The 26,067-nt window shown below is 46.2% G+C and overlaps 5 protein-coding genes across 6 annotated transcripts in view; 3 read left to right on the plus strand and 2 right to left on the minus strand.

The window, feature by feature from the left end:
• The first annotated feature begins 104 nt into the window (after positions 1-104).
• On the plus strand, positions 105-3,434 carry ttc5 (tetratricopeptide repeat domain 5). Its single transcript, XM_076161723.1, has 9 exons — positions 105-382; positions 939-1,071; positions 1,184-1,395; positions 1,532-1,682; positions 1,780-1,871; positions 1,973-2,176; positions 2,272-2,486; positions 2,598-2,742; positions 2,851-3,434. Exons 1-9 carry the CDS (start codon positions 320-322, stop codon positions 2,971-2,973), a joined length of 1,338 nt encoding a protein of 445 aa, XP_076017838.1. The 5' UTR covers positions 105-319; the 3' UTR covers positions 2,974-3,434.
• Positions 3,435-3,813: 379 nt separating this feature from the next.
• Positions 3,814-5,594, minus strand: ccnb1ip1 (cyclin B1 interacting protein 1). Its single transcript, XM_076161518.1, has 4 exons — positions 5,298-5,594; positions 5,037-5,183; positions 4,590-4,764; positions 3,814-4,182 (listed from the first exon to the last, which is right to left on the minus strand). Exons 1-4 carry the CDS (start codon positions 5,592-5,594, stop codon positions 4,028-4,030), a joined length of 774 nt encoding a protein of 257 aa, XP_076017633.1. The 3' UTR covers positions 3,814-4,027.
• A 2,964-nt stretch (positions 5,595-8,558) lies between these two features.
• On the plus strand, positions 8,559-14,211 carry LOC143007982 (uncharacterized). Its single transcript, XM_076159508.1, has 4 exons — positions 8,559-8,634; positions 10,497-13,756; positions 13,846-14,044; positions 14,204-14,211. The coding sequence occupies exons 1-4, from the start codon at positions 8,559-8,561 to the stop codon at positions 14,209-14,211; spliced, it is 3,543 nt and encodes a 1,180-aa protein (XP_076015623.1).
• A 2,767-nt stretch (positions 14,212-16,978) lies between these two features.
• Positions 16,979-24,552, plus strand: slc7a7 (solute carrier family 7 member 7). 2 transcript variants are annotated; one of them, XM_076160247.1, is made up of 11 exons: positions 16,979-17,230; positions 17,738-17,779; positions 18,656-19,284; positions 21,274-21,399; positions 21,493-21,637; positions 22,182-22,305; positions 22,411-22,514; positions 22,620-22,716; positions 22,813-22,962; positions 23,065-23,248; positions 23,812-24,552. In XM_076160247.1, exons 3-11 carry the CDS (start codon positions 18,795-18,797, stop codon positions 23,883-23,885), a joined length of 1,494 nt encoding a protein of 497 aa, XP_076016362.1. In that variant the 5' UTR covers positions 16,979-17,230; positions 17,738-17,779; positions 18,656-18,794; the 3' UTR covers positions 23,886-24,552. The 2 variants fall into 2 exon arrangements, with proteins under 2 accessions (XP_076016362.1, XP_076016368.1); XM_076160253.1 differs by lacking the exon at positions 17,738-17,779.
• A 101-nt stretch (positions 24,553-24,653) lies between these two features.
• The window catches only part of oxa1l (OXA1L mitochondrial inner membrane protein), a 3,475-nt gene continuing 2,061 nt past the window's right edge, over positions 24,654-26,067 (minus strand). The window contains exons 6-10 of the mRNA XM_076160266.1: positions 25,872-26,036; positions 25,679-25,783; positions 25,368-25,530; positions 25,137-25,217; positions 24,654-24,918 (exon numbers count right to left, since the gene is read on the minus strand). Coding sequence (XP_076016381.1) covers positions 24,794-24,918; positions 25,137-25,217; positions 25,368-25,530; positions 25,679-25,783; positions 25,872-26,036 — 639 coding nt within the window. The 3' untranslated portion in view covers positions 24,654-24,793. The remainder of the gene's footprint in view (positions 24,919-25,136; positions 25,218-25,367; positions 25,531-25,678; positions 25,784-25,871; positions 26,037-26,067) is intronic.

Here is a 26,067-nt window from a genome sequence, read left to right on the forward strand (position 1 = left end):
TACTGGAACATATTTTAAGGATTAAGAAAATACATAAACGTTTCTTTTCTAAAATGTAATTTGTTATACGTGGGAGAAGAATGAATAAGGCAGCCGGAAGCATATAGAGTGGGGACCATTCCAACTTCCGCTCTCACCGAAATTAGTCTGTTCAACGTTATTAACATAATAAAAGTTGCTTTCAAATGGCGAGTAGAAATTGTTTTGTGTCTGGATGACGACATTCAAGCCTTCAATGTACCAGGATTACACTTTGCTGTATTAAGCTCTCATCCGCCTCTGGCTCCTCGCGCTGCTGCTACTCTCCCCAAACATAAAGATGGCGGAAGTGGAGAAGAGTGGAGAGTGTGTGGAAGACAAAGATGAATTGGGACTTCTCAAGGTATTTCTGCATGAATATATCGCAGGTGTCCTCATTATCACAGTTTAGAGGCTTCGCTGTTTGATGGTGTCTCGGGTCGCCCTGGTCACACGTTTTCCTTGTAATTTGTCTCCCAAACGACTCGTTACTATAACAACTGACAGAAGCTTCGTGTTCACTGCCCCTGTTCAGTGCTTAAGACTGTATTTTCATCCTATTTTGATGGAGATTTCTGCCACATTTCACGACTCAACACACAAAACAGTGATGTATTTCATTTCGATACAATAACATGCCTGATATTTGGCTCTTGGTCGTCTTTCTCCCTCTTCTTGCTGAGTCATCAGATTGTCTTGTTACCTTAAAGCTGAATACTGCAAACATGCGCCACCAAGATGCACTTAAACGTTGAAAACCCTTACACATTTTGTATGAAACGCGGTGCAGAGGTGTTAAAGCTGGCCAAATACCTCTCAAGGTTAAGCTACGGTATGTGTCACGTCCATTGTTAAAACGCTCAGTTTCTTCTGTCCACCCACCCAACCCCTGCACCCCCTCTTCATGGTTTGCAACACAGGAGCTTGTGCAGGAACTATACATTTTCAGAGATAATTATTTTGAGACTCACAGCGTGGAAGAAGCTGGAAAGAAGACCAGTGATGTTGCAGAGGAGATGGAAAAGACACTACAGAAGCTGCAGGAGAAAGAGGGTGAGCCCAGTCTTCACCACAGCATTTGTGATTTAAGCATGTGCCTAATTTATGTGGCTGATTAGTATTTCACCAGCTATAACATCCCTATTTGTTTATGAATTTCCCACAGAGAGTTGTAAACACAAAGCAGAGTTTCTGCTGCAGAAGGGCAGGTGTTTGAATTTAGCTCCGGGGTTCAGTGCCGAAGCAGAGGAGTGCCTCTCCCGGGCTGTGAAGCTGGAGCCTGACCTGGTTGAGGGCTGGAACACCTTAGGGGAGCAGTACTGGAAAAAAGGAGACCTGGTAGCTGCCAAAGAGTGTTTCACTGGAGCCTTACAGAAGGTACAGCAAGAGGAGAGAGCCAGTCTATAAATCAGTTTCACTCTCTCATCAGCTATAATCATGTAGAACTGGCGATTCATCTGGATCAAAGATCAGTCTGGGCTTCAACTTTTTTCTAAATCTTCCTCCTCCTTAGAGCAAGAACAAAGTGTCTCTACGCAACCTGTCTATGGTGCTCAGGCAGCTGCCACCAGGGGAAGACAGTACACATGTCAAGCAAGTGACGGAGAGTGTGGACTTAGCCAGACAAGCTGTCCAGCTGGACCCATCTGATGGGACCTCCTGGTGTGAGTAGAGACAAGGCTCTGACCCATAGGACTTAGAGGAGCACATGGTGTCATTCAAATGTTCTTTGTGTTGTAACATTTTTTTTTGTTATTCCAGATATCCTGGGAAATGCCTATGTGTCCCTGTTTTTTACTAGTGGGCAGAAACAAGAGTTGTCCCAGCAGGCTCTTGGTTCCTATGCACAAGCTGTGAGTACACACATAGATCAGCACAGTGGACATGTTTACAAAATAAAAATCAACACCTTTTGCACTCATATTGTGAACCCCCCCCGGCGTCTCTTTTGTAGGAGAAAATCGACAAAGCTGCCTCGTGTTACCCAGAACTGCATTTCAACCGAGCCACTCTGTTCCAGTATGAGGAGATGTTCTCTTCTGCACTCGCTGGCTACCGTCGAGCGGCGGTGCTTGACCCCAGCTGGAACGACCCTCAGGAGAGAGAGAAGCAGCTGCTGCAGTACCTGGGCAAAGTCACAGAGTTTATACAGAACAAGGTAAGAGTCTGTGGGGATTTAGAATATTTTCACCAAAAGGTGGCAGCACTGTTCCTTGTTTTTCGACTGAGCTCTCATTGGATGCCTCTCTATAGGGGAAGGTGAAGGCCCGTCGGCTACGGATGATGCTCGCAAATCTCAGCACGTCATCACTGGGTCCCTGCTCCTCCCCGCAGTTCCGCTCCCCTACACTCCGTGTGGGCAGTCTGGAGCCTCGAACTCTGTCCTCCCTCACACTCGGCATCAATGTTGGGGTGGCCGCACTGGGCAAGGTGGTGTTCAGCATGGCGTCCGAGCATCGCATGGCTTTGTGAGTGAAATGGATCTCATTGCTGGTAGAGGTGTTCAATCTGATTGTGTTGCACCAAAGCCATTATGTTCAATAATATTTGTAATCGTGTCTCGTCTCTCTTTTTCCCAGTACGTTTGGCATGGTGGACAGTGAGGAGACGTGCATAGTGGTGATGGTGTACAACACAGCGGACAGTTGGGGTGTCCTGATCGGAGACACTGTAGTCATTCCTGAACCTCATCTCAAGCGACAGAACATAACACATAATGATCAGGTCAGTGTCTGTTCAAAACTTGCAACTCTCTAAATTAAATTACATTTCAAACTTACTGCTTGCTCCAAATCGTCCCTATCTAATATTTATTTGGTCTTTCTCCGCTAGGCATTTGACTTCAGAAGTATACGAGTGGACTCGCCCCTTCTCCTCATTGTCAATGGCAAGAAACAAAACATCAAAAGTCAGATCGCTACGTCAGTTACGACCTACACGTCGCACAACGAATGAGCCGAGACAGAGGACTGACGGGGGTGTTAGGATTCCAAAGTTTGTGCCTGTTTGTGTTTTGTAAATAGAAGGCTGGTGGCACATTGCCTTTAGAGAAAACTGTTTATAATTTATAATTGTTTTTTTGTATTCATTTGTTATGGGAGCATGACTTAGTACTTTTTAATGATAAAGCCTTTTATGACAATGTTATGTCAGGATTGTGACTGAAGTAAAAAATGCTCAGCATATGCATTGTGTAGTGTCTAGCACTTTTGTTGGAGTCCAAAGTCCAAAGTGGGGACGCTTTGAGGGAGTTCAGTGTCCCCAGAAAGTTCAGTTATTTGGTCTATGTAACATGCAACACATTGGGATAATGTTTAACATTTAAGGATCTGTAACCACATGAACTTTGTGGTTGTTACACAAACAGTTGAAAGATTTTTGACCATTTCTATTTATATGGAAATAAACATTTGTCAAATTGGTTTCCATGCTCTTATTCTCTAAATGCATCACCTACTACCAATCAACTTCCAACAACCTCTTACTCTCCATTTAATATCTAAACTGTGACCCATTATTATCTGATTATTATCTGATATGAGCGCACATCACTAATGTCACATCTACCATGTTGGGGATTGTCAACATTTTGCATATTGTTTCCCATAAACAAGCAATGAATTCCTTCACCCAGTTCTCACACAGAGTATATTGGAAGTAACAAGTGACAGGAGCCTTTCTTCAAGTCTATTTTTTTTGCGATAAACATATAAAGCTTAATATACTGACACTGCACAAAGAAGACTGGAGGGAAATGCATTGTGGATTAAAGAACATATATGTACTCCATTTTATTGGAATAAAATATTTACTTTTTAAGGTACTACCACGACAAATGCATGCTTAAGTATAGAGCACAACAACAGGTCAGATTTACGCTCCTTACAACAATAAATATAAGAACAAGGCTCAACAGCATCGGTTAAATATTAATCAACACTTTGTCAGCTAACGTAGGAATACAAAATGAAGGTAATGTCCCACACTGACAGTCAAACCTCAGCTGGTCTCAGTGCTTCTTGACAAAGGTCCGGCCTCTCTTGATGACAGGGGAGCTGAACTGGAAGAAGGTTTTGGCCCCGTCAGTCTCCAGGCAGGAGAAGAATCGTCCGTCCCCCTCAGCGCCTGTGGACAGGAACTGAGGGCTTCTCTGTCGTGCCACCCCTGGGTGTCACACAGAAGAATGACTAATGTCCTTCATTGTTAACTATTTAAATTCCCTTACATAGACAATTAGCTCATTACTCCTTGTGGTTTTTCTTGGTGGCCACTTCTTGACAAAACACCTTCTGCTTTGTCTCTCTCTGTGCTTCTTAACAATTCTAGCTTCCTTCCTGTTCTCTCTCTCTCTCTCTCTCTCTCTCTCTCCCTCTGTCTCTCTCTCTCTTCTTCTCTATATTGGCTCATTAATCACCGCAACCTGACAAGTGAGTTTATAAAACCATTCTCAAGCAAATTATGTTTGCCATGATTCCATGATGTAAAATCAACGTCTTCCACAAATGATCTAATATTCTACATTTAAAGATGATGATTTAAGACAAATTCCATCCAGTGTCTTTCTTCCTCACCCGTGTTGAAGTTATGATGTCCTGGCTGTCGTGGCGCGTCTCTGTCTCCCACACCCACCACCATGTTCCGCAGCCTCAGCGAGTCGTACAGCCCCTGCAGTTTCTGGTACTGCCTGCTCCTCTCCATCAGCCTCTCCGACACCTCACTGTGCTTCCTCTTGTACTCCTCCATCACCTGACAGAAACTGAATTTTTCTACAGGTCTAAAACTTTCATTTTAATAATCAGGCACTAACTCAGTGGCCAGATTTGATTGGATTTCCTCTTATCTATCTTATATTCCTTCATCATTTCAGATATAGAAAAACAAGATATGGAAAATAGACATGTAGATTTAGCCGTATGTGATCTAAGAAGTACATTTGGGTTGCTATTTTAATCCTATTCGCCTTGTTCAAATGTGAGGTCAAATGTGAATCTGCACTTGAGTTCAAGAGTTGTGTTTACTTTCTTCAGGGAGGCAATCTCGCCCCGCATGGCACTGAGCTCCAGTTCTCTGCTCTGGTTCTGCTGGGTCAAGACTTTATCCATCTGCTGCAACTGGGCCTCAGCCCGTGACAGAGTGTACTCTTGGTACATATGCTCCTGGTGGACCTGTGCACACAGGGAGTGACAGGCTGTCTGTTAGAGAAAAAGACTTAACACTGAAGATGTGAAACAGGTGCAGCATCATTTGCACATGCATACACAGACAGACACATATTTCACCTGGTAGCTCCAAAAGGCCAGAGCGCGGGAAGTGATGTCCAGGACTATATCTGGTCTCAGACCCGCCAGTACCATGGCTTTGTACTCCTCCGGCGGGGACAGCTCCGTCCTCACAATGTCCAACTTTCCGGACAGAGTGGAGGAGCAGGCCGGGCAGATGGCAGGCGACCGGCTGAACTCTCCGGATCCGTGCTGATCACAGAACACGTGTGAGCAGGCTGTGACCCAGGCAAAACCGTTCAGCTTGACCCGACACTTTGGGAAGTTACACAGGAGGGTGTCATCACAGAGAGACATGGCACTGACTGGGAAAAGCACAAGAACAGTTCAGTTAAGACTCACAGTGCAATAGCGCTATGGTTTGTTTGTATATTGTGTAATAAATTGCCCATTTCTATCTGTTTGATCTGGTGAATGTGATGTGAATTCAAGCTCTCAATAGCTCCAGATTTATGATTACAAGTTTCTAATGGTGTTTTATATGTTAAAGTTAAATGAATTTTGCTCCTTGCTTCACTGCAACTGCTTTCATTCCTTCCATTATTTTGTTAAAGGGTTGACAATGTTGTTATTTAAAACAAATCTATCCACATTAGAGAATAACCCCAAAAATACCTTTCTAATACAATTTTCAAAAGGATAACTTATATTGAATTTCAATGAAGGTTAATCAATTATGTTTACATGTTATCACACAGTCAGTCATTTTTTTTTAGCTGTAGCTATATAGCCTAAACATCATACAATAACAATTACAATAACAAGTCAGTATTTATTTTGCCCCTTTGTTGAATATCGATCGATTTCAATGTTTTAATGAAGAATTAAATGTGGCCAGTTGACATTAAATGACCCAAATATAACCTTGTTTTAGAAAATATACATAAAGTACATCAACTGCCATTAAATGCTAACACTAGCATGCTAATTAGCCAATGCTTAACTGAGGCCCCACTCAGGCTAGAAGTATTTTCTTTCATTTAAAAATGTATCTATGAGGTTTAGAAGAAATAATTCCTTCGGTTACATTTTGAGACACAGACATAATCTTTAAATTTACTTGACTTAAGTGAAATTAAAGTCATTTAAGGTAACTTGCCAGAGGCTCTTCACTCAGCAGGTGATTCAGCAGCTCAATCAGCGAACCAGTCTGTCAAATCAAGCCTGTAGCTTTATCAAAACCTGAAAATATGAACCATTATGTCAGAATTCAGACTAAAATTGAAACAAAATAGATGAATATATTCAATTCCACCGTGACATTTATTGACAAGTTGCATTTGGACAATTTAACCTGTGTTTCCCGATAGCTTAGGCTTACAGCAGTAAAAATGATGCTATAATCATATATCAACCAGCACAACTATGACTTATCATCCAGCGCCAAATTACCTGGAGAGGCTCTCAATCAGTGGTTCTCAAAGAGTGGTACGTGTGCCACCAGTCGTACACCAGCCGAGCCTGGAAATCAAAACAATCAAAATATATCAAAATTCACTTTGTGGTATTGTTGAAAATGACCCAACTGATCCAATATGCTTTTATATGCTTAAAGGTTTAGTGTTATGTATGGATGTCCTAGTCCTACTATTTCATCTACTGTATACGTGGAGAGGGGGTTTGTTTGTATTGTTGTAGTATGTGTTTCTTAATGTATAATACAACCGGATGCACAAGATTTACTCATAGCAACAATAAAGTGAAATAAAGCGCTTTGTTCAACAATATGGCCCTTATTTCCCACCGTTTGAGTAAGAACCGTTTTTTTTTACACATGCATTGAGTGGATATATAATGTGAGACACCTACTTAAATATGGTCTCCCCTCCACCTCCTCCTCCTCCTCCACCTCCCTCCCACTTTTTCTCTCTCTATCCCTCTGTCTCTTTTCTCCCTCTTTTATCCATTCCTCCACGTGGTACAGGAGTAAAGGCGGGGGGTGAAAGAGGGGCATTGTGCGGTGCAGCAGTGGATCCGGGGGTTCATAGTGAGAGAGGGGAGATGCTCACTCAACTGTGTCCAGCACACCATTGTCAAAGATTCCCATCTATTCTCTGCCTTTTAAATAGAGCTCCAGTGTAAGATGCTTTTTTTGCGGAGGGGGAGAGAAAGAGAGAGAGAGCGGGTGGGAGGTGAGGGTGAGGGTGATAATACATGAAATACATGCATGCATGTGCAATGGCTGTGTGGCCTCTCTCTCCTTCTCTCTCTCTCTCTCTCTCTCTCTCTCTCTCTCTCTCTCTCTCTCTCACACACACACACACACACACACACACTCAACAGCCACTCATTGCACTGTTGTTGATAATTGGCCCTATGGAAATCAAAGGGTAGCAACATGGACTGTACCATCATGTGGCACAATAAGACCTCTGACTGGCAGATTTTTGACTTGTTGATTTAAACCAATTATCTCACTCAATTATGGAAGTGTGTGTGTGTGTGTTTTTTCATTATCAATGCAGATTAGACTTTAGGTGCAGACATTTTTGCCCTGTAGAAATGCCACCTGACTCTTGGGTCACCTATTAGAAGCATTTTTCGCAGTGTTATTACATCTTAATTTGGTTGATGATGATGGTTTGAATATTCCCCAGCCATTATTAAAACATTTATCTTTAGCAATGTGCCAAGTATTCCGCCCATTACAATTTGCTTTTAGGGTTTGACGCCTCATTGTTGTGTTTTATTGAAAGTTTATAGCTGCTGGGTGAGTGTGTAAAGAAAAATAAAGCCGGGGAGAGACAGAAAGGGAGAACCAGGGAGGCTGTGTGTTACACGCCATTGAAATGCAAATATCATTGAAGAACAAGGAGTGGTTCTGTGTGTATGGCGTGTGTGTACGGTGTGTGTTTGTGTGCGTGTTCCCTGTATGTGCATGCAGCGGGGCAGCAGTGAGAGAGGAGGGGCGCAAATTGGACAAGTTTGGGGAGAAGAGAGTCGGAAAGAGCCACACACACATACACACACACACACGCACTCACGGCGGCTTCATATGACACGGAGCAGACCAGCGGATTTCCAAACACACTCTCACACACCTTTGTTGGCTTTTTCTTGACGCACTTTTAACTTTTCGATTTCACCACATCCACTTTTGCGAATCCCACCTTTCATCCGAGCGCCTTGCGGACTTTTGCGCGACTTGAAGAAGTTTGGATGGTCGGATGCTTACAGGAGCGCGTCCCGAGTGCGCAAAAAACGTGCCTGGTGCCATTCATCCGGCCGATGCCCCCCTCTCTGTCTGAGGCGCCGTGAATCATGTCACGCCGGAAGCAGAAGCGACCCCAGCATCTTGTTAACGCGGATCCTGGGGGCCCAAGGCTGCTATCACACGGTGAGAAAACAGCTTTGTGTGTGCGTCTGTGTGAGTGTATGTGTGTGTGTGCGCTTGTGTATGCGTGTGTGTGCGCGTGTGTGTGTGTGGGAGAACGTGTATTTGGCTTGAATTTCATGCAAGACGGCCATAAACCTACTGCAACTGGATGGGAATAAGACTTTGTAAGTGTTCCCCCAAAACTTTGCAAAAAGTTAAAGTTTGGGTTTGAATTGTTACATTTTGAATGTATTTTCAATTGTATGTACCGTAAATTAGAAGAAAAAAATGTATGTTTGCTCTTGTGTGCTTACATTCCAACAAATATCGGTCAGTTTAATACAATAGAAAGTTTAAGGTCCGAAGTTTGTCAACTACTGCTTAGTCATTGGCTGTAATGGCCCCCACTAAATGGAGGCCTTAGGCTCTTTGGTCGGGGCCAATAAACTTGTCCCTGTGAAGTGAATGGAGCAGGATTAACTAACATACATCTGTGGCCATTTTCATGTGCTGTTCATCCTCTAGGAAACCAACAGGCTGCTCAGCGCTGACTGCTGGGGGCCTTTGATTAGTATAGAGCGCTCTCTTATTTGTTAACAATAAGGTGCATGGGTGGGGGGAAGGGAAGGCAGTGTTTTTGGTTAAGATTAATCTTCCACCCTTCCATTATCTTCTCCGTCCATGCTTCTCTCCCTTATGCTCCCCTCTCCCCCCGTTTTCCACCGTCTCAATGCCTCCCTCCCCTTTCATTCTCCCTCTTTCTCGCCCCAGCCCTATTGACTGTATACTCCTACACAGTCGGGGGGTTCAGATGTGTGAAAAAAAAAAGAGAGATTCAGATGGGAGTGGGAATTCTCACACACTTTTTCACCGTGTTGCAGTGAGACGTAGGTGCACGCACACTCAGGACTGTGCAGGTAAAGCAGGACTCGTGAAAGCGGAGGTTTTAGATAAGTGATGATTTATGTAGTCCCAGCAGGTTCCGGTCTGTGAAAAAGTTCCAAGAAAGGAATTTAGTGAGGTACAGTCTTTCATTCCATCACTATATCCCTCCAGGAGGGAATGGTTAGTTTGTCTCTCCATTGTTGTTACCCTCCCCCCTTCTTTTTTCCTTTTTACTCTTTCTCACTCTGTGCTCAAGAATCTGAAAGAATTTGACCCCTTAGCAGCAGAGGTCAGATTAGTTGACCAATCAGAGTGTCTGGACAGTGCCAAGAACCCTTAGCATGGCCTGACCCTCGACCTCCACTGTGACGTAAGGGGGAAGGGTGAATGAGGAGATGAAAGACGTAACTGCTGTAGGGAGGGGGTGGGTTAAGAGGGGTTATGGGTTGTCTTGGTGATGCCCATTGTCCTCTAAAATGTGTTGCCATAGCAGCAAGGTGGTCTGTAAGCTTTTTTGTGTGTGCAAGACGTTTGAGGAGTTTTGCTTGGGAGAGCACAGATTGAGACAAGACATTACAAAGACTTATAAACTGCAGAGGTTCTTCGTTCTGTTTATTTGCTTGTTCAAGGCCATATCCTACTTAGCATTTCTTTAGAGGTTGAAACTAGATCTTCTGGTATGCAGGCAAATTTGCAAAGGTAAACAATAACCAAAAGCAGTGAAATAAACACGCTATGTAACTAAAGTAGAACGTTTTTATTCATTGACATACATGAATACCTCTGCTCAAATTGTAGATTGTGTCACACAATAACCTCCTGCTGAGACACACACAAGTTTGATTTTCATGAAGAACTGTAGATGAAAATGAGCCTTTTGCTAATCTCTGCATATTCGGCATTTTTACATTGATTTTAAATGTTCATTGACCTGTTTTGTTTTTATTTTAAAGCTTATGAAGGTCTAAGTTTGCCTATTTTTTTCTGTCAATCCTCAGATGACCACCTTGGTGTGAAGTCGCCTTCCACATCTCTTGGCTCAGAAGTGACCTCATCAGGGTCTTCTTCTTCATCCCCCACCTCTCTTCAAGACTGCCAGCCACCCCTGGCCCCTCGCCCATCCCCTGGTGGGCTCCACGCGCCCTCCTTACCCAGTGAAAGCTCACCGCCTCCCCACTGGCCCAACCACATCGCCCCCTTCACCACCTCTCTCCCTAACACCCACTCTTCCCTCTCTCCCGACTTTCCTCACCCCTCACTGTCCTCCCAGACTCATTCACCTCCTCCCCTGGGTCAAACCTCGAGCTCCCACACCCTCACCCAGCAAGGAAACTCTCACTCCACCATGACCTCACCACAGATGGGCAGCTCGGCTACCACGACTACCTCCTCCTCCTCTTCAACCTCCTCTTCTCAATCTGTGCCGATTCACCGCGACAGCTCCAGCCCAGGTCAGCAGCGGGCCTCCGGCTCTCCAGGGGAACAGGGACAGATACAGGTGCCTCCCACCCTGGCAATTCTTCTGGAGGAGCTGAGGGTTTTACAGCAGAGACAAATCCACCAGATGCAAATAACCGAGGAGATCTGCAGGCATGTTCTTCGGCTTGGAGGGGCTGTCTTTGGCCATGATGGCAGTGGTGCTGACAGCAACCAGAAAGCTACAGCTGGAGTATCTTCCTCACCAATACATCCCTCCACTGCCACCCCTGTGACCTCAGCCTCATCCCTCCTGACAGGCCTCCCCTCTTCCCTCTTCCCCCAGCCACCTGTGTCAAAATCTAGCATGTCAAATACTAATGGCAGCAGAGCTCCACCCTCCTCTACCTCTTCTTCATTATCTTCCTCTTTGTCATCCACTATCAACTCTGTAGCCTCTCTGCACCCGCTGTCCTTGTCACTGGGTCTACCGCCACGCTACCTCCATGAGAAATCCTCCAACACCTCCTCTTTCGGTCACAGCAACGGCATCAGCTTCCCTACACCTCCCCTCCCATCCACCAGCCATTCCCAAGACCAATCCGGCTCCTCAGCCGGACGTGCTCAGCACGTATGTCGTTTCTGCGGGAAGGTGCTGAGCAGTGATTCCTCCCTCCAGATACACCTGAGGTCGCACACAGGTGAAAGGCCGTACCAGTGTCCAGTCTGCCTGAGCCGTTTCACAACCAGAGGAAACCTAAAAGCTCATTTCCTGCGACACAGAGAGCAAAACCCGGAGCTTTCCCTCTCCCTCCTGCCCCCTGCACTGTCAGAGCAAACACAGCCCGTCTCTGTCTCGGGCGCCATCCAGAGAAGGAGAAAACGTCGTGCTGAGGAAGATGAACCGTTTAATGGCATAAAAGGAAGCCTGCCTGGAATGACAGAGAACTTGGCTTTAGGATTCCTGTCTGGTTCGTCCGCCCGCCCCTCCCCTTCCTCTCTACCTCTGCCGCCGTCAGTGGACATGGCGCTGCTGTCCACAGCCCATTCACTACTGCAACTGAACCGAGCCTCAGCTGCAGCGGCTGCCGGTGGGTCATCTACCGCACTGGCTTCTTCCTCATCATCTTCCTCCTCTTCCCTGGCAAGCCAGTACAAAGCAGCCAAACAGCAGCGATTTGATGAGAACACGCCTCCTCACTCTGCCCTCCATGCCAGCTCCCCTTACTCCCAACTGGCTCACCTCCCCAAGATTCTCTTTCCTGGAGGTGCTTCTCCTCACCACCTTGCACTTCTCAGACCCCCGACACACCCATCCACCTCCCACCTCACATCCCCCCATCAGCTGCCTTTCCCCTTTCCGCCTTTCCCCAAACCGTCCACTTCCTCCCCCTCTTCATCCTCTTCTGCAACCTCCACCCAAACCTCAGACACCTCCAAGTTACAGAGGCTGGTGCAGAAGCTTGAAAAGCAGCCACGGGGAGGTGCTTCGTCTTCCTCCTCATCTCCCTCCACCTCCTTAAGTGCTGCTGACTTCTCTTTGAACGGGGACACAAATGGCCAGGACCTGACCACCACGTCCAGCGCCTATCGCAGGGAAATGTTGGCCGCTCTGGGCCTGAGCCCCAGTGCCAATGCTGGGGGATCCACAACCACTCTGCCCGCCGCTCCAGCTGCTAATCAGTGTGGAGTGTGTCTGCGCGTGCTAAGCTGCCCGAGAGCTCTGCGTTTGCACCAGGCCACACATTTGGGGGAGCGCCCCTTCCCGTGCAAACTATGTGGCCGTTCCTTCTCGACAAAGGGAAGTCTCAGGGCCCACCTGGCCACCCACCGTGCTCGCCCGCCCAATGCCCGGGCCCTGAACTCCTGCCCACTGTGCCCACGAAAGTTCACCAACGCCTTGGTTCTTCAGCACCACATCCGCTTGCACCTTGGTGGGCAAATACCACCTGACGAGGACATGCCACCTGAAGATGCTGCAGAAGTGGAGCATGGTGGTGTGAAGGACTCCACTGGATCCCCATCCAAAGCCCCACAACTCCTCCCCCTGGCCTTAACAACAAGCTCTAGATCCACAAACGGTGTTCTCAACTCGAGGTCCACTTCTAAGCAGTCCACAGCTGCTGATGCAACTTGTGTGAAAACTGAAGAATTGGAGGCCTCACCACCCAGCCTTAGCCTGCCACTGACCCAGAATCCCTCCTCAGCAGGAGGCAAAGACCCCCTGCGTGTGGGAGACAGCGGCCAAGCTGACGATAGCCCCACTAATGGCTCCATGAAGTCCGAGGAGGAGACCCACGCTGACCCGGGTAGAGCCAGTCCTTTCAAAGCACCCTCAGCTAGTTCTCATTCAGCTGTAGCCAACGAAAACACAGAGGAGGACGATGTCCCCCTGTCACTCTGTGTTCCCAAACCTGTAGTGGAGAATGATGCTGCATCTACTGAGAATCAAGCTCATTCAGTAGAGGAGCAGGCAGAGAGTTTGGAATCTAACCCAAAACCCCCAGCTGTGAAACCCTTACCTGCTCTCACCCCTCCTGCCAGCCCCAAAGCCATTTCAGAAGAAGCAGCGGCCGGCAGCGGTCAACCACAGGAGCCAGAGGGAGATGCTGTCCAAAGGAAAGAGGAGAGTGAGGCCAGCAAACGCGGAGAGACTTCACCGGTGCCGGAACCAGAGCAGGAGAAGGACGTTCCGATGGAAGAGGGTGTTCTCACAACAGAAAAGCCTTCAGAAGACCCAGAGTCCTCGCTGCCGGCACCTGCGCCCCAACCACCACGACCCGACAAACCCTACCGCTGCACCCTGTGTGGGAAGGCATACGCCAGCCGTAGTGGACTTAAGGTACGTGTTGACGCGCTTGTTTGATGATAGTTTAGGAGTAATGCTGCATCGTGATCATTAACAAGGATGTTCTGTCTCTCTATCAACAGGGGCATATGAAACTTCACCCGGGAGCATCGAGCAACATCCCCTCCACGGCTCAGACCAATGACAATGACGCCGGGGAGGACGCCGGCTCTCATGCAGCTATTAAAAACACGGCAGAGCAGGAGGAAAAGGTGGGATCGGCTAAATCCCCCGAAAAAGGCGACAGTTTAGATCCGATTAGTGTCAGTGCTAATGTGGAAGGTGAGAAGCCTGTGGACGCTACTGTGTAGAGATATTAGTATGGCTGAATGGCCACAGTCAACTTAAAAAAAGGGTCCTGACAAGGGAATGTATTTTTTTTATTAGAATGATTTTTGTTTTTAATCATTAATCCTAGTTCATGTGTCCTTTTTCTTTTAGCCATATAGATCTAGTTTGTCTATATCGTAGTAAACATGCGAGATAATTGTGAATGTAGTACTTGAGCCTTCTTTGATATGTATTTTTTTATCACAAAGACCACAGTGAGGCCTTATTTTACACATTTTACAAAATTGTGGTGAGTAATAAGCAACATGAGATAAATACTGCGTCTGTTTTCAGCACGGAAGATTACAAAACAACCAACAGGAGCTGATTTTTAAGGATTCAGCCCCGAATTTTTACAAACCATACCAAAACAGGCCAGATAGGCAATGGCCAATGATTGTAAATATGCAAAACTGCAGTTAAAAAAAAAAAAGAAAAGAAGAAAAAAAGCCTTTATTTGTTACTTTCTTCCTACCGTTGTTTTTTCTTTCTTGAATGTAATGCTGCTGAACCTGTTTGTGAGGTGCTGACTGATGAGTTGCACTGTGAGTTGCACTGCGTCCCGTGCTAGCCAAACATCCGCTGAGACAAACATAAAGACGATGATGAAGACGATGATTGTGTTTTAGTTACTCTGTGAGCAGTCCCTGTACCTATAGTTGTCATATTTTTGCTGTGACCTTTTCCCCACGTTGATGATTGTAAATGCTTTTCCTGTTCCTGTCCATCGAACCTGACACAAAAATATGTCCCTGTGCTTTCCATGTGATGTATAAGAGGAGAAATAAAACAACCACGATGTGAAGAGGTGGCTGGTTCGTTCAGTGAATTCATTTATCCGTTTAAGTATTCTGTTTGCATGACTCCTTTCTCTCTGTGTGTGCCTGATTGTAGCTGTTGGTCAATTTTCTGTTGTTTGTCTCAACTCTGGATGTGTCTGGTTCGGGGGGTCCTTTGTCTCGGGCCTGTCTGCTAATTCTGCTTTTTTTACCCTCAATTTCTTTTCATATGTTTCAGTTCCTCGGTGTGTGTGTGTGTGTGTGTATGTGTGTGTGTGAAAGGGATAATCACAGCCTGTATGAGTGTGATTGAGGGTGCAGCTGTAGAGGCCACCACCTCCCTCCCTCCCCCCCTCCCTCCCCCTCTGCCTTTGCCTCCCCTCTCTGTGTCATACTCTCTTTCATACGCACTCTCTTTCATTTTCTCTTTCATTTCTCTCCCTCACTCTTTTTGCCCCGGCACCCCCGCCCACCCACCCCATGTAATGAGCTGACACACAGGAAGCTCTAATCCTCACACAATGCCACCCATCTTCCCCCCAGAGTGACTGGGAGCGGGACAGGGGGCAACAGGGACCAACCTGGTCCAGCTGTCCCCCCAAAATGGCTGCCGCTAATCCCTCCAGTTTTTTAGCCGACTGGGGCTCCTGAAACCATGACAACCAGCAACCGAGGGGAAGAATGCTTAAGGCAGAGAGTGGGACAAAGGGAGTGAAAGGAGCCATGTGTGAGAAGTTTGTCCACATGCGTCTGTGTGCGACAAGGGATGTGTCTCAATCAAAAACAAAAAAGTAAAATAATGCTGATGCGTAATGGGTGAAAGTCATTTTTAATGGGTTGTAGTGTGATAGATAAGAGTCAAAGAGGCGGGAGTGAACACAATAGTTGACCAGATGTGATGGTGAACTTAACAGCTGGCTTTGATCACTCATCAGTGCACATTAATCAACTCACCTCCCTCCATACATCAAGCACTTAACTCAGAATGACGAGGTGTTAAAAGTCATCAAATATGCATCTTTATCATGTGGTTTTTGGTCATGAAACCACATGATAGTTCAGCTCCAGGGCAGACTGAGTACACCCCCAACACATGGAACTACATTATTTCATTTATTTTGCTTCATGGAGGCTTTTAAATAAATCCATATAAGTCATTATTTGCAAGTCATGTTTGAATAATATAAACATTAATAGACAGAGTAATATACATTTGATTTAATTTTGACTATAAACTGTGGAAGAGATCCCAATATCTTCATTGACTTTGTGGGTAAAGTCAAAGATGGCGTTATTATAATACATTTTTAAAGCAAATGCTACAGCTACTATATATACTGGTTGTTCAAACACAGTATCCACGTGTTACAAGGAATAAACAAACCTGTAAATGAGGAGCAACTACCTATATATATATGTTGGAACCAGATCCTTTTCATCTGAAGAATACAGTAAATAGAGTATACAGACACCTGTAGAGAGACAATTTCCTTTTAAAACCACAAGAGGGAGCAACACACCACATGTAGCGTCATATTTAAAAACACAACTTTTTGTCCCATTGTTTGAATTAATGAAGCGCTGAGTCGTCCCTGCTTTTTTATTAACATTATAAATATTTATGCTTTTCTCTGATTTATATTTTTGTTAAATTTAACACGCACACATACTCATATATAGCAAGTCAGAAGTACAGCTTATATACACGCTGATAAATACGGCATAACGCTATATGACGTCAACGCAAGACAATATTGCATAAGGCTATCACTTAACGTACCATTGTATTGTGATGATTAGAGAGTAGTTAGTACTGCTGCTACAGTGCCTTTCGCCAGTTCATTTTAACTTAATCGCATTATATTACGGACACATTAGGATAATAATGCCCCTGTATCCTAAATAGTCTCGCTTTAATTAACAGTGAGGCTGATTTAAATGGAAATCCAAACGTTTCCACCGATGATGGCTCCTCACAAAAACACCTCCTGATGTGCTGATTAATTTAAGGGGACACAATATGAGGTAATTAACTGGCGTTCCCACCCATCCCTCTCCTCCCCCCTCCCACTGTCTGACTGTCTGGTTTCCTTGGTAGAGACAAACGCATAAAAACCACAAACGCATCACCTGATCAGTGGGGTCAGACTGAGGAGCAACAAAAAACAGGAGGAAACGGCGGCGCGCACCAAGTGACGGCGACGAGGGGCAACAAACGAGAAGAGAAGAGCTGGAATTGGGTTTGGAGGAAGTTGGATTTTTGTGTGTGTGAAAACATTGGACGAGATCGGAAAGTGCTGCTGCTGCTGCTGTTGGATTCCGGAAAAGTCCAATCCAGAAGAGTTGCGTCTGGATAAAGGTGAGCCCCCATCCCAAACCACTGCTGCTACATCTTTACAAGACACACTCCCTTCTAGCTGTCATTGATTAACTTTTAATCCCATTCCTGGCGCATTGATAGCTGCATTGATTTCTATAGCTGCAACTGTAAAGAGTAGAATTAAATCCAGAACCAGAACCTGTTGAGAAAGTGAAGGTGAAATTGAAACTTTGAGAGTTTCATCTGCTCTGTTGCTCCTCTTTGGATCTACATACTGCAACCAGGAGATGACACTTTTGACATCATTAATCCTGCAGAGAATGTGCATGCCTGAGTGTATGTGTGTGTGTGTGTGTGTGGAGGGGGTAGATTTCTGGATTCAGGATGTAACCTTGAGTAACACTCTGAAGGACTACTTATCAGCAGGCTTTGGACCTTGCTCTCGCCCTCTTCCTCTCACTGTCTGAGCGTCACCACTCAGCGTCTCTGGCACGCCTTTGATCACATGCAGAGACACTCAATCTACTGTCCTCCTCTTTTCTGCAGTCACTCCATTGGTGAACTCACGTGCTGCCGGGCTGCTGCAAGGTATCTGAACCTCTCCTCATATTGTCATTTCATCCTTTTTCAGTCCTTGTAACTCACAGTCTTGTACTTTAAGTATGTTGGTGTTTACTGTACATCTGCTCATGTTAATGTTCTATACATCTGCATTTCTAAGCTCCAATCTGACACATTGAGAGCCACATTTGTTACTCAATCTATGTCAAGAAAAGCCTGAATTATTGGTGAAGTGAAACTCAAAGCTGATGTGATGATACAAGCCCTGAATGCAATGTGTGTGTGTGTGTGTGTGTGTGTGTGTGTGTCAGAGATCATGACAAATTGGAGGATAAATGCGTCTGTTTCAATATCAAGCTCCATCCACGACTTTTTTAATGAACTTTGGAAAGCATGTGACCTGTTAAAATGCTGACACTGAAATTGTGAGTGTGTGTGTGTGTGTGTGTGTGTGTGTGTAGGTGGAAGGGTGTGTGGGTGTACATGTGGACGGCTGTGAGTGTGTCTGTCAGTAATTCTTCCCTCAGACGTATGGTTACTAATGAAGAGGCGGCGTTTTCAGGCATGCAGCATGTTTGCTCCTCTCTCTCTCTCTCTCTCTGTCAATACACTCAACCTTAAAAGGCCATTTGCTGTGCGGCCTAATGGCTCTCGAATCCACAAAACTGCCCTCAAATCCCACATTGTGTCGCCTGGTGTATATTTCTGTGTGTGTGTTTGTTCTCACATTAGCACCAGTGATATGTAAATACTTTGTTTTCCCAAACTTTTGGATGTTATTGAGAGACATGACACATGACATGTGAGGCAGCAGATTTGTGGAGGTTGTAAGTTGCCGATAATTGCTATATGAAATAAGTTGCCATGGTAACAGCATCACTGATAAGATGTTCTTCTCCACAGATGACAGGGGAGGATCAAAGATAGCTGGAGGAAAGGTTAAATCTGTCTCCGGTCAAGTTGAAAAAACCTCTTTGTCTGTGACTGAAACTCATCCAAAGAACAGCTTACTGCTTTGTTAAATCAGTCGTCAAAAAACAAGATGGCGTCCTACACCCCCACCACGCAAGAGGAGGCCAATGGCAGCCGCCCGTCCGTGAAGTTGGAGGGCTCAGATGAGTCGATGAAGCTGAAGAAGGAGGTCTCCCTGCTGAACGGGGTGTGCCTGATCGTGGGGAACATGATCGGCTCCGGCATCTTCGTCTCGCCCAAGGGGGTGCTCATCCACAGCGCCTCCTACGGGCTGTCGCTGGTGGTATGGACCATCGGCGGGATCTTCTCTGTGTTCGGGGCGCTGTGCTACGCCGAGCTGGGGACCACCATCACCAAATCGGGGGCCTCCTACGCCTACATCCTCGAGGCCTTCGGGGGATTCATGGCCTTCATCCGCTTGTGGACGTCGCTGCTGATCATCGAGCCCACCAGCCAGGCCGTCATAGCCATCACCTTCTCCAACTACATGGTGCAGCCCATCTTCCCCACCTGTATAGCTCCCTACCTGGCCAACAGGCTGCTGGCTGCTGCATGCATATGTAAGTACACGTCTGATGTATTCGTGTGCGTGTGTGTGTTTGGGGGAAGGAGAGAGTGATGAGTAGAATAAAGGAAGGAGTGTGCCATTGAGCTTTGTGTGTCACGAGGTCAAAGCACAGCAGCTGACTCGTGCAGACAGTAAGTAAAAGAGAGAACTGATACATGGTGACGTTGTAGTTGCAGTCAGCAGGCTTTCGGTATGAGAGCGCTGATGGTACATGAAAGAGGAACACAGCAGACGAGAGGGGAAAAGTGGATTTTACACAATCTCATAGTAGTGAGCAAGCCACACGTGCACCTGAGTCACTGCCTCCATACAGACCTTTGTGTATGGTTACAGCCCAGATCGCTGTGGTAACTTCAGTGCGATGGCACAGGGGGAAAGATCACTGCTGACGAACGACATTAATCACACGAACAATATCGGTGCAACAAATTCACAAAAGAGCTCACTGAGGCAACCTGAGCACAGATTCGGACATAGCAACACTGCGGCAACCAAACAACGAGGGGAGAGCACGGAGGCGGAGAAGACAGTTCAAAGATCCAGGCAGTATCTCTACGACGCAGATACACGGATAAGCTTCCACGTTAAAGAACCAGAGGAGAAGAAATTGCTGTGCTGGTCAACAATAAACATTACTCATTCATCCATCCCACCCACCTGAACGGCACGTGAGCACAAGTGCATGGCTGAACACACACACACACACACATACCTACACACATACTGTACACACATGTGCCTCACACAGATAAGAGCTGCCGTAAGGAGGACTGTGTGTGCTGATAGCTGCGAGCTAAAGTCCTTGTTCCGGTAAGACTCTGACCTGAGGACTAAACAGGTCAGCGAATCGGCGCTTGAGGGCCTCGAGCAGAACAAACTTGCCTGCAGCTCAAGGACAAACATTCTCTCGCAGTACAGAGCAACCACTTGAATTTCCTTTCATTCAAGGAGTCCAGGAGAAATGTTTCACCTCACATCTGGACTGCGTTTGACCATCACTGCCTTTCTGTCCTCCTCCCTTCCACTGATCTCACACCTCCCACCCTTCTAACGTTTCACTGTCAACACACTGCTCCTCCTCCGTCGCCTGCCGGGCCTCACTCTCCATCCGGGTCCCGCCCTGCATCCGGGGCCTCGCCCTCCATCCCCTCCGGGTGGAGCGGACGTCCAGCGGAGGGAAGACTTGTTATGATCCTCTTACGTGTCAATGTGGTGGGAAGATGATCGCGTTATGAAGCCTCCCCTCGCTGTGGCCCGGCGTGGGAGGCATCAACGTGGAGGAGCTGTAATCCTGTTGTAGTCTCTCCTTTAAAACGTCTGTGTGATGTGGAGGTAAATGCGAGGCCAGAAGGGTAAGTATGTGAACGTGCAGGCTTACTCGACTGATAAAAGGTGTATTTGTTTAATCGGTGCATGCAAGAAGCCTCTCTGCTCCTTGCTATTGAAATATCGTAAAAGCTCATTTGTGCGCAACTCACTGATAAGACGCCACGGGGAGATAAGTCACAATAAAGACGAATGAAACCACTTAGCTGCAATGATGTTTACGTGGAAATGAGTGACTATACTGTCAACCGTCCTGACCGAGGGAGCTGGGAAGAAGGAACGGTCACAGAAAACTAGACGTGAAAGCAGAAACGCACAGGATTGCAAAATTAGTGTGGACTTTCCTCTCACTTCCACTACCTACCTGTGTCCTTGTCCTTGTGTTTGTGCGCGTGTGTGTGTGTGTGTGTGTGTGTGTGTGTGTGTGTGTGTGCTCATATGTGCTGCACTCAGCTGTTTCCCCATCTGAAAAACAACAGGCCAGTCTGCTTAAGTCAGCAGCACCGTTTCCTTAAATCACACACACACACACACACACACACACACACACACACATTTACAGTGGAAATGTCACCAACCAGTCTGGCTCTGTCTCTGTCTGTGCTTGTGTGTGAAAAATAAGACACGGATGTAATGCAACCGTTCTGCTCCTTAGGCTTGCTGACCTTTGTGAACTGTGCCTATGTGAAGTGGGGCACCAGGGTCCAGGACTTCTTCACCTACGCCAAAGTCATCGCTCTTATCGCTGTCATCATCACCGGCATGGTGAAAATTGGACAAGGTACCGCTGCCGCCACTGCCGCCGCCAGCTCTGGCTTTCATCTTTTCCCTCTCAAAGTCTCGACGCCTTTAACTGTTTTTATCTCTTTCCCAGGTCACACTCAAAATTTCGAGGGCATGTTCCATGGCTCGTCCCAGGACCCGGGCCACATCGCTCTGGCCCTGTACTCCGCCCTGTTCTCCTACTCCGGATGGGACACGCTCAACTTTGTCACGGAGGAGATCCAAAACCCAGAGAGGTGAGGAGGATCACGTTATGCTCAGTATCACATAAAGCCTCTCATTGAGCTTCACAGGCCCACAGAGAACAAAGAGTGCTGACTGTCCACTGTACATCTATTGGAATTTGTGAATGATTAATGACCGTGAATAGTAAAGGCATTCAGTGTCTCGTCTCTCCGATCGATCAGCCAATTGTTGAGGGGTAAAAAACATTGAGATAACAGAGCAAAGAACACAGCTGAGCCGATAAGTGAACTGTTCTGCTCTTCTGTATGCAACCGAGCACGTTTGAGCCGTTTGCCTCCATTGACGAAGTCGAACAGTGATCAAACGAAAGCGAGACGAGACATGTGATTGAATCGCAGGCCTCTCACTGAGTTCCCAGGAAGATTAGATGACAAATACCCCGACTTTATCCTAAATCCACACCCTACCCTCACCCACGGGGTCAGCTCTTGATCCCGACGACCTCCGAGTCTCAAACACAGACCTCATCTTTCTATTGACTCAACTGTACCATCTCTTTTTTCACCCCCTGCTGTTTCTGTGTCCAAACTACAGGAACCTGCCACTGGCCATTGCTATTTCAATGCCCATAGTGACAGTGATCTACATTCTCACCAACGTGGCATACTACACCATCCTACCCATGAACGCAATCTTAGGCAGTGATGCTGTAGCTGTGGTAAGTGCCTCATCCAGAAGGAAATCACATTAGTGTAGATCTGAACCCACCATAAGAGGCTGCCATATACATCCACTCAACCATTACCCCATCTTCTCTCCCCAGACATTTGCAGATCAAGTGTTTGGTGTATTCAACTGGACCATTCCTCTTGCTGTGGCTCTGTCCTGCTTCGGAGGACTCAACGCCTCCATCCTGGCTGCCTCCAGGTGAGTAACGGCGCCTTTTCAGAGAGCAAGACCCTGAAACCTTCGTCACTACTATCCAACGAGTCTCCAAATGATGTCTCTAAAGCACTACCTCTGTCCCCTCAGGCTGTTCTTCGTGGGCTCCAGAGAAGGCCATCTGCCTGACTACCTATGCATGATCCACGTCCACCGCTACACGCCCATCCCAGCGCTGCTCTTCAACGTCAGTCAAGTCTTCACCCCCCGTCATCTCAAAGGTTTTGTGTCATTTCTCTTTGAAAAGGCCTCTCACTTCTCTGTGTTCTGTATTTCTACGCAGGGTGTCATGGCTCTGATATACCTGTGTGTAGAAGACGTCTTCAGACTGATCAACTACTACAGCTTCAGCTACTGGTTCTTTGTGGGTTTGTCCATTTTGGGACAGCTGTATCTGCGATGGAAGCAGCCTGACAGAAGGAGACCGTTAAAGGTAACACACTAAGTGCTACATCTTTGTCGTTATGAAATCTCTATCTCTGATAGATTCCCTGTAAGTGGTATAATAACCCTACCTTTCTCTCTTCCTCCCCAGCTCAGTCTGTTCTTCCCCATCGTCTTCTGTTTACTCACCGTCTTCCTGGTGGTGGTGCCGCTCTACAGTGACACCGTCAACTCCCTGATTGGCATCGGCATCGCCTTGTCAGGAGTGCCCGTCTATTTCCTCTGCTGCTACACTCCAGCCAGCAAGAGGCCCATGTGGATACGCAGGTTCATTGGTAAAGACAACATTCACATTTTTGGATAGAAATGGGATCGATAGCAGCTGTTAATCCACTACTACTTTTAGGAGCTGAAATACTTTGAGCTGAAACGTAGACAAATTTTCAAACTACAGTACATTACATCTTGAAATTGTGATTTTGCTTTATTCTTTGATGTCATTTTGCTTTGAAATAGCAGGAAAAAAAGTCAAATAATTTCTGAACAACCTTTAAATTACAACTCAAGTAAACAGTTTGGTTTCCTGTCATGGGGAGACACAGCACCCCTAGTGGTGAGGACAGCTCACTCACGTTTGTGATCAAAAAAGGAAAAGGGCAAACAGTCTTGAGTCTAACTTTTTAATCATCCAAATCGTTTCCATATTTCTACTACTTTATAGTATTGAAGATAAACACTTTCTGTAATGGCATGTCAATTATCTGCTGTGAAAAAAGGTTGAATAGTTTTGTTTCTCCTCAGCTGTGCTTATCAAATTTAGTGAAAGAAGTGAAAGACACTGATACGGTTGATAAAACACACAAACCTGACTAACCTCTGTCCTGTCTCTGTCTTTCAGCTAAATCCGGCATCATCATTCAGAAGGTGTGCTACTCCGTCTTGACAGAGATGGATGTGGACAAAGCAGAGTAGAGGCGTTTGGTACCAACCAAACAACACCCACGACGCACAAGCGAGGAGCATCGACCCGAATACATCCGGGCCGATCCCTGCCACGGGGTCCGGATGCATGAACATTGGGCTTGAGCTCCACCAAAACTAAAAAAAACTAAAAAAAATCAGCAGAGGGACCAAAGCTCTCTGACCCGTCAATGTAAATGAATGTATGAGGTCGCCGGGAGTTTGATGGCCGAGAATTCATTCGTCGACGTCAGCGAGAACGGAAGAATTAACACTCATTTCTATTTTAAAACTGTACCCATAAGTAGAGTTATTTAATTTCTATGGTGAGTCAAGCATTTGTGTGGTATCAGGTACACATTGTGACACTTGCAGATACTTTTTGCTGTTGAAATTGTTGAGGTGAAACTGAGCGTTGAAACCGAGCGTGGCCAGTTATTTCCACACAGACGAACGGAGCAGGAGAGGAGAGGAGAGGAGAGGAGAGGAGAATATGCTGGATGACTCAGTAGAAAGGGAAAGTTCTTCATATTTATCCGGTTGCCTTTGTACTGGCAGCTTCAAGGTCTTTTGAAGGAAAGGGCTATTTTTACATAAATTAACTAAGATTTTTACTTCAGTTTGTCTCAAACGTGGGCTGTGAAATGTAAGCTGAGCTACGCAAATGATGCATATTTATAATAAAATTACTTATGGACAACACAAGTGACTCATATTTTTCCCACTGGATGTTGCTGTTAACCATATTACTCATATGTCATGACAAGATACACACCAATATGGCTGTTTGAAGGCAGATTTTACACTTTTAATTACATTATTACACCTAATGGAAAACCATCCCCGCCCTGTTGCCTCTTCCAATTAATCCATCCATAAATATTTACACATTATTACACTTTCAAGCTATCAGCCACCGTTTATCCAATTGTCTCCTTCCACGGTCTCGCCTTACTACTGCCTGCCTTGACTTTGGCTGATGCTGCAGCAACAGGTGGGGCAGTCTGCTGCAGGGGATTGTGGGTAAAAGTCTGCCTCAGTGGACCTGCAGACAGAAATAAGCGATTCTGAACTATAGATGAAACCATCTCTGCATGCATTCTGAACACATTCAGTAAAAGTGCACGTGTCAAGCAGAAGAATAGAATGGTGACATCATGTATTGGATGGTTTTAAGCCTTAAAGCCTCGGAGGAGCGGACCTTTCCTCCCTTCTTCCTCCTTGGCAGTGTGCTCGTGCTGAATACTTTGTTTTGAGACTGACCTTTAGCAGCAAGGTCCAGGTGATTTTGGATTCTCTTCTCCCTCTCTTCCAACTGTTGGACCAGCTGAGCATTCTTCCAGCCTGGAGACAAGACCGGAGTTATAACACGGACAGAACAGGGAGAAGAGACACTCATATAGTTCATAGATTTATTTGTCTGCTTTGGCTGGATCAGTCATCCCTCTGACTGACTTTTGGGTTTATCAATACAGCAAAAATAATACCACCAACCTTTCTTCATGCCTTCGATGAAACCTTCATTTTGGGGCAGGTTGGAGGCTGCGTGCTTGATCTTTTCTGGAATCCCCAGCTTCTCTCTGATCAAGGGGTGTTTGAGCAGAGCCACTTGGCCCAAGGTGAAGCAGTTGGAGGTCAGCCAATAGGTGAACACCGCCTGGTGATTGTTAGAGGAGGGAGGGGTGATAAACAAACGTGAATCAAAAGAAAGGAAGCGAGACACTGCTGGTCGGCGACGGGTTAAACCCGTCAAGATTTCTTTGTGCTGCATTGTCAGTTAAACAAGAACACAAGTAAAGACTGACCGTGGGGAAGTTGATGGTGAAAGGAAGGATAGCAAAGGGCATGATTCTGAGCACGTTCTTCATCATTCCAAGATTGGGGTTATCTATCCCAGACTCTGCTCCAAGCTGAGAGAGGAGGAGGTGCAGAGGTGATGAGGAGGCGCACAACTGAAAATACATCTGTGACAAAATGCACGAGCTAAAGTGGCCCGACCTCCACGATGAAGAACATGGTTCCTGTGACGGCCAAAGGCAGGATGTAAAATGGATCAGCTGCTGTCAGGTCTGTGAACCAGAGCCAGCCTCCTGTCTGCAGGCTGGGCACCGGCAGGTCGGCCATCTTCCTCAGTCCGATGAAGAAGGAGAGGAAGACTGGCATCTGGGGCAAATGCACAGTTTACAAGTTATTG

This window comes from Genypterus blacodes, unplaced genomic scaffold, assembly GCF_046128005.1.
Source record: "Genypterus blacodes isolate CSIRO-AG114 ecotype Tasmania unplaced genomic scaffold, CSIRO-AGI_Gbla_v1 ptg000011l_1, whole genome shotgun sequence".
Classification (NCBI taxonomy): domain Eukaryota; kingdom Metazoa; phylum Chordata; class Actinopteri; order Ophidiiformes; family Ophidiidae; genus Genypterus; species Genypterus blacodes.

Excerpts from the sequence above, each read along its gene's own strand:
- slc7a7 (XM_076160247.1), top strand. The coding sequence starts at position 18,795 with ATGGCGTCCTACACCCCCACCACGCAAGAGGAGGCCAATGGCAGCCGC. Across the intron at positions 19,285-21,273 it reads GCTGGCTGCTGCATGCATAT|GCTTGCTGACCTTTGTGAAC; the intron begins GTAAGTACACGT and ends TCTGCTCCTTAG. Across the intron at positions 21,400-21,492 it reads CATGGTGAAAATTGGACAAG|GTCACACTCAAAATTTCGAG; the intron begins GTACCGCTGCCG and ends TCTCTTTCCCAG.
- LOC143007982 (XM_076159508.1), top strand. The coding sequence starts at position 8,559 with ATGTCACGCCGGAAGCAGAAGCGACCCCAGCATCTTGTTAACGCGGAT. Across the intron at positions 8,635-10,496 it reads CCCAAGGCTGCTATCACACG|ATGACCACCTTGGTGTGAAG; the intron begins GTGAGAAAACAG and ends GTCAATCCTCAG. Across the intron at positions 13,757-13,845 it reads CCAGCCGTAGTGGACTTAAG|GGGCATATGAAACTTCACCC; the intron begins GTACGTGTTGAC and ends CTCTATCAACAG.
- ttc5 (XM_076161723.1), top strand. The coding sequence starts at position 320 with ATGGCGGAAGTGGAGAAGAGTGGAGAGTGTGTGGAAGACAAAGATGAA. Across the intron at positions 383-938 it reads ATGAATTGGGACTTCTCAAG|GAGCTTGTGCAGGAACTATA; the intron begins GTATTTCTGCAT and ends TTTGCAACACAG. Across the intron at positions 1,072-1,183 it reads GAAGCTGCAGGAGAAAGAGG|AGAGTTGTAAACACAAAGCA; the intron begins GTGAGCCCAGTC and ends AATTTCCCACAG.
- ccnb1ip1 (XM_076161518.1), bottom strand. The coding sequence starts at position 5,594 with ATGTCTCTCTGTGATGACACCCTCCTGTGTAACTTCCCAAAGTGTCGG. Across the intron at positions 5,184-5,297 it reads TGGCCTTTTGGAGCTACCAG|GTCCACCAGGAGCATATGTA; the intron begins GTGAAATATGTG and ends CTGTGTGCACAG. Across the intron at positions 4,765-5,036 it reads AGATTGCCTCCCTGAAGAAA|GTGATGGAGGAGTACAAGAG; the intron begins GTAAACACAACT and ends AGTTTCTGTCAG.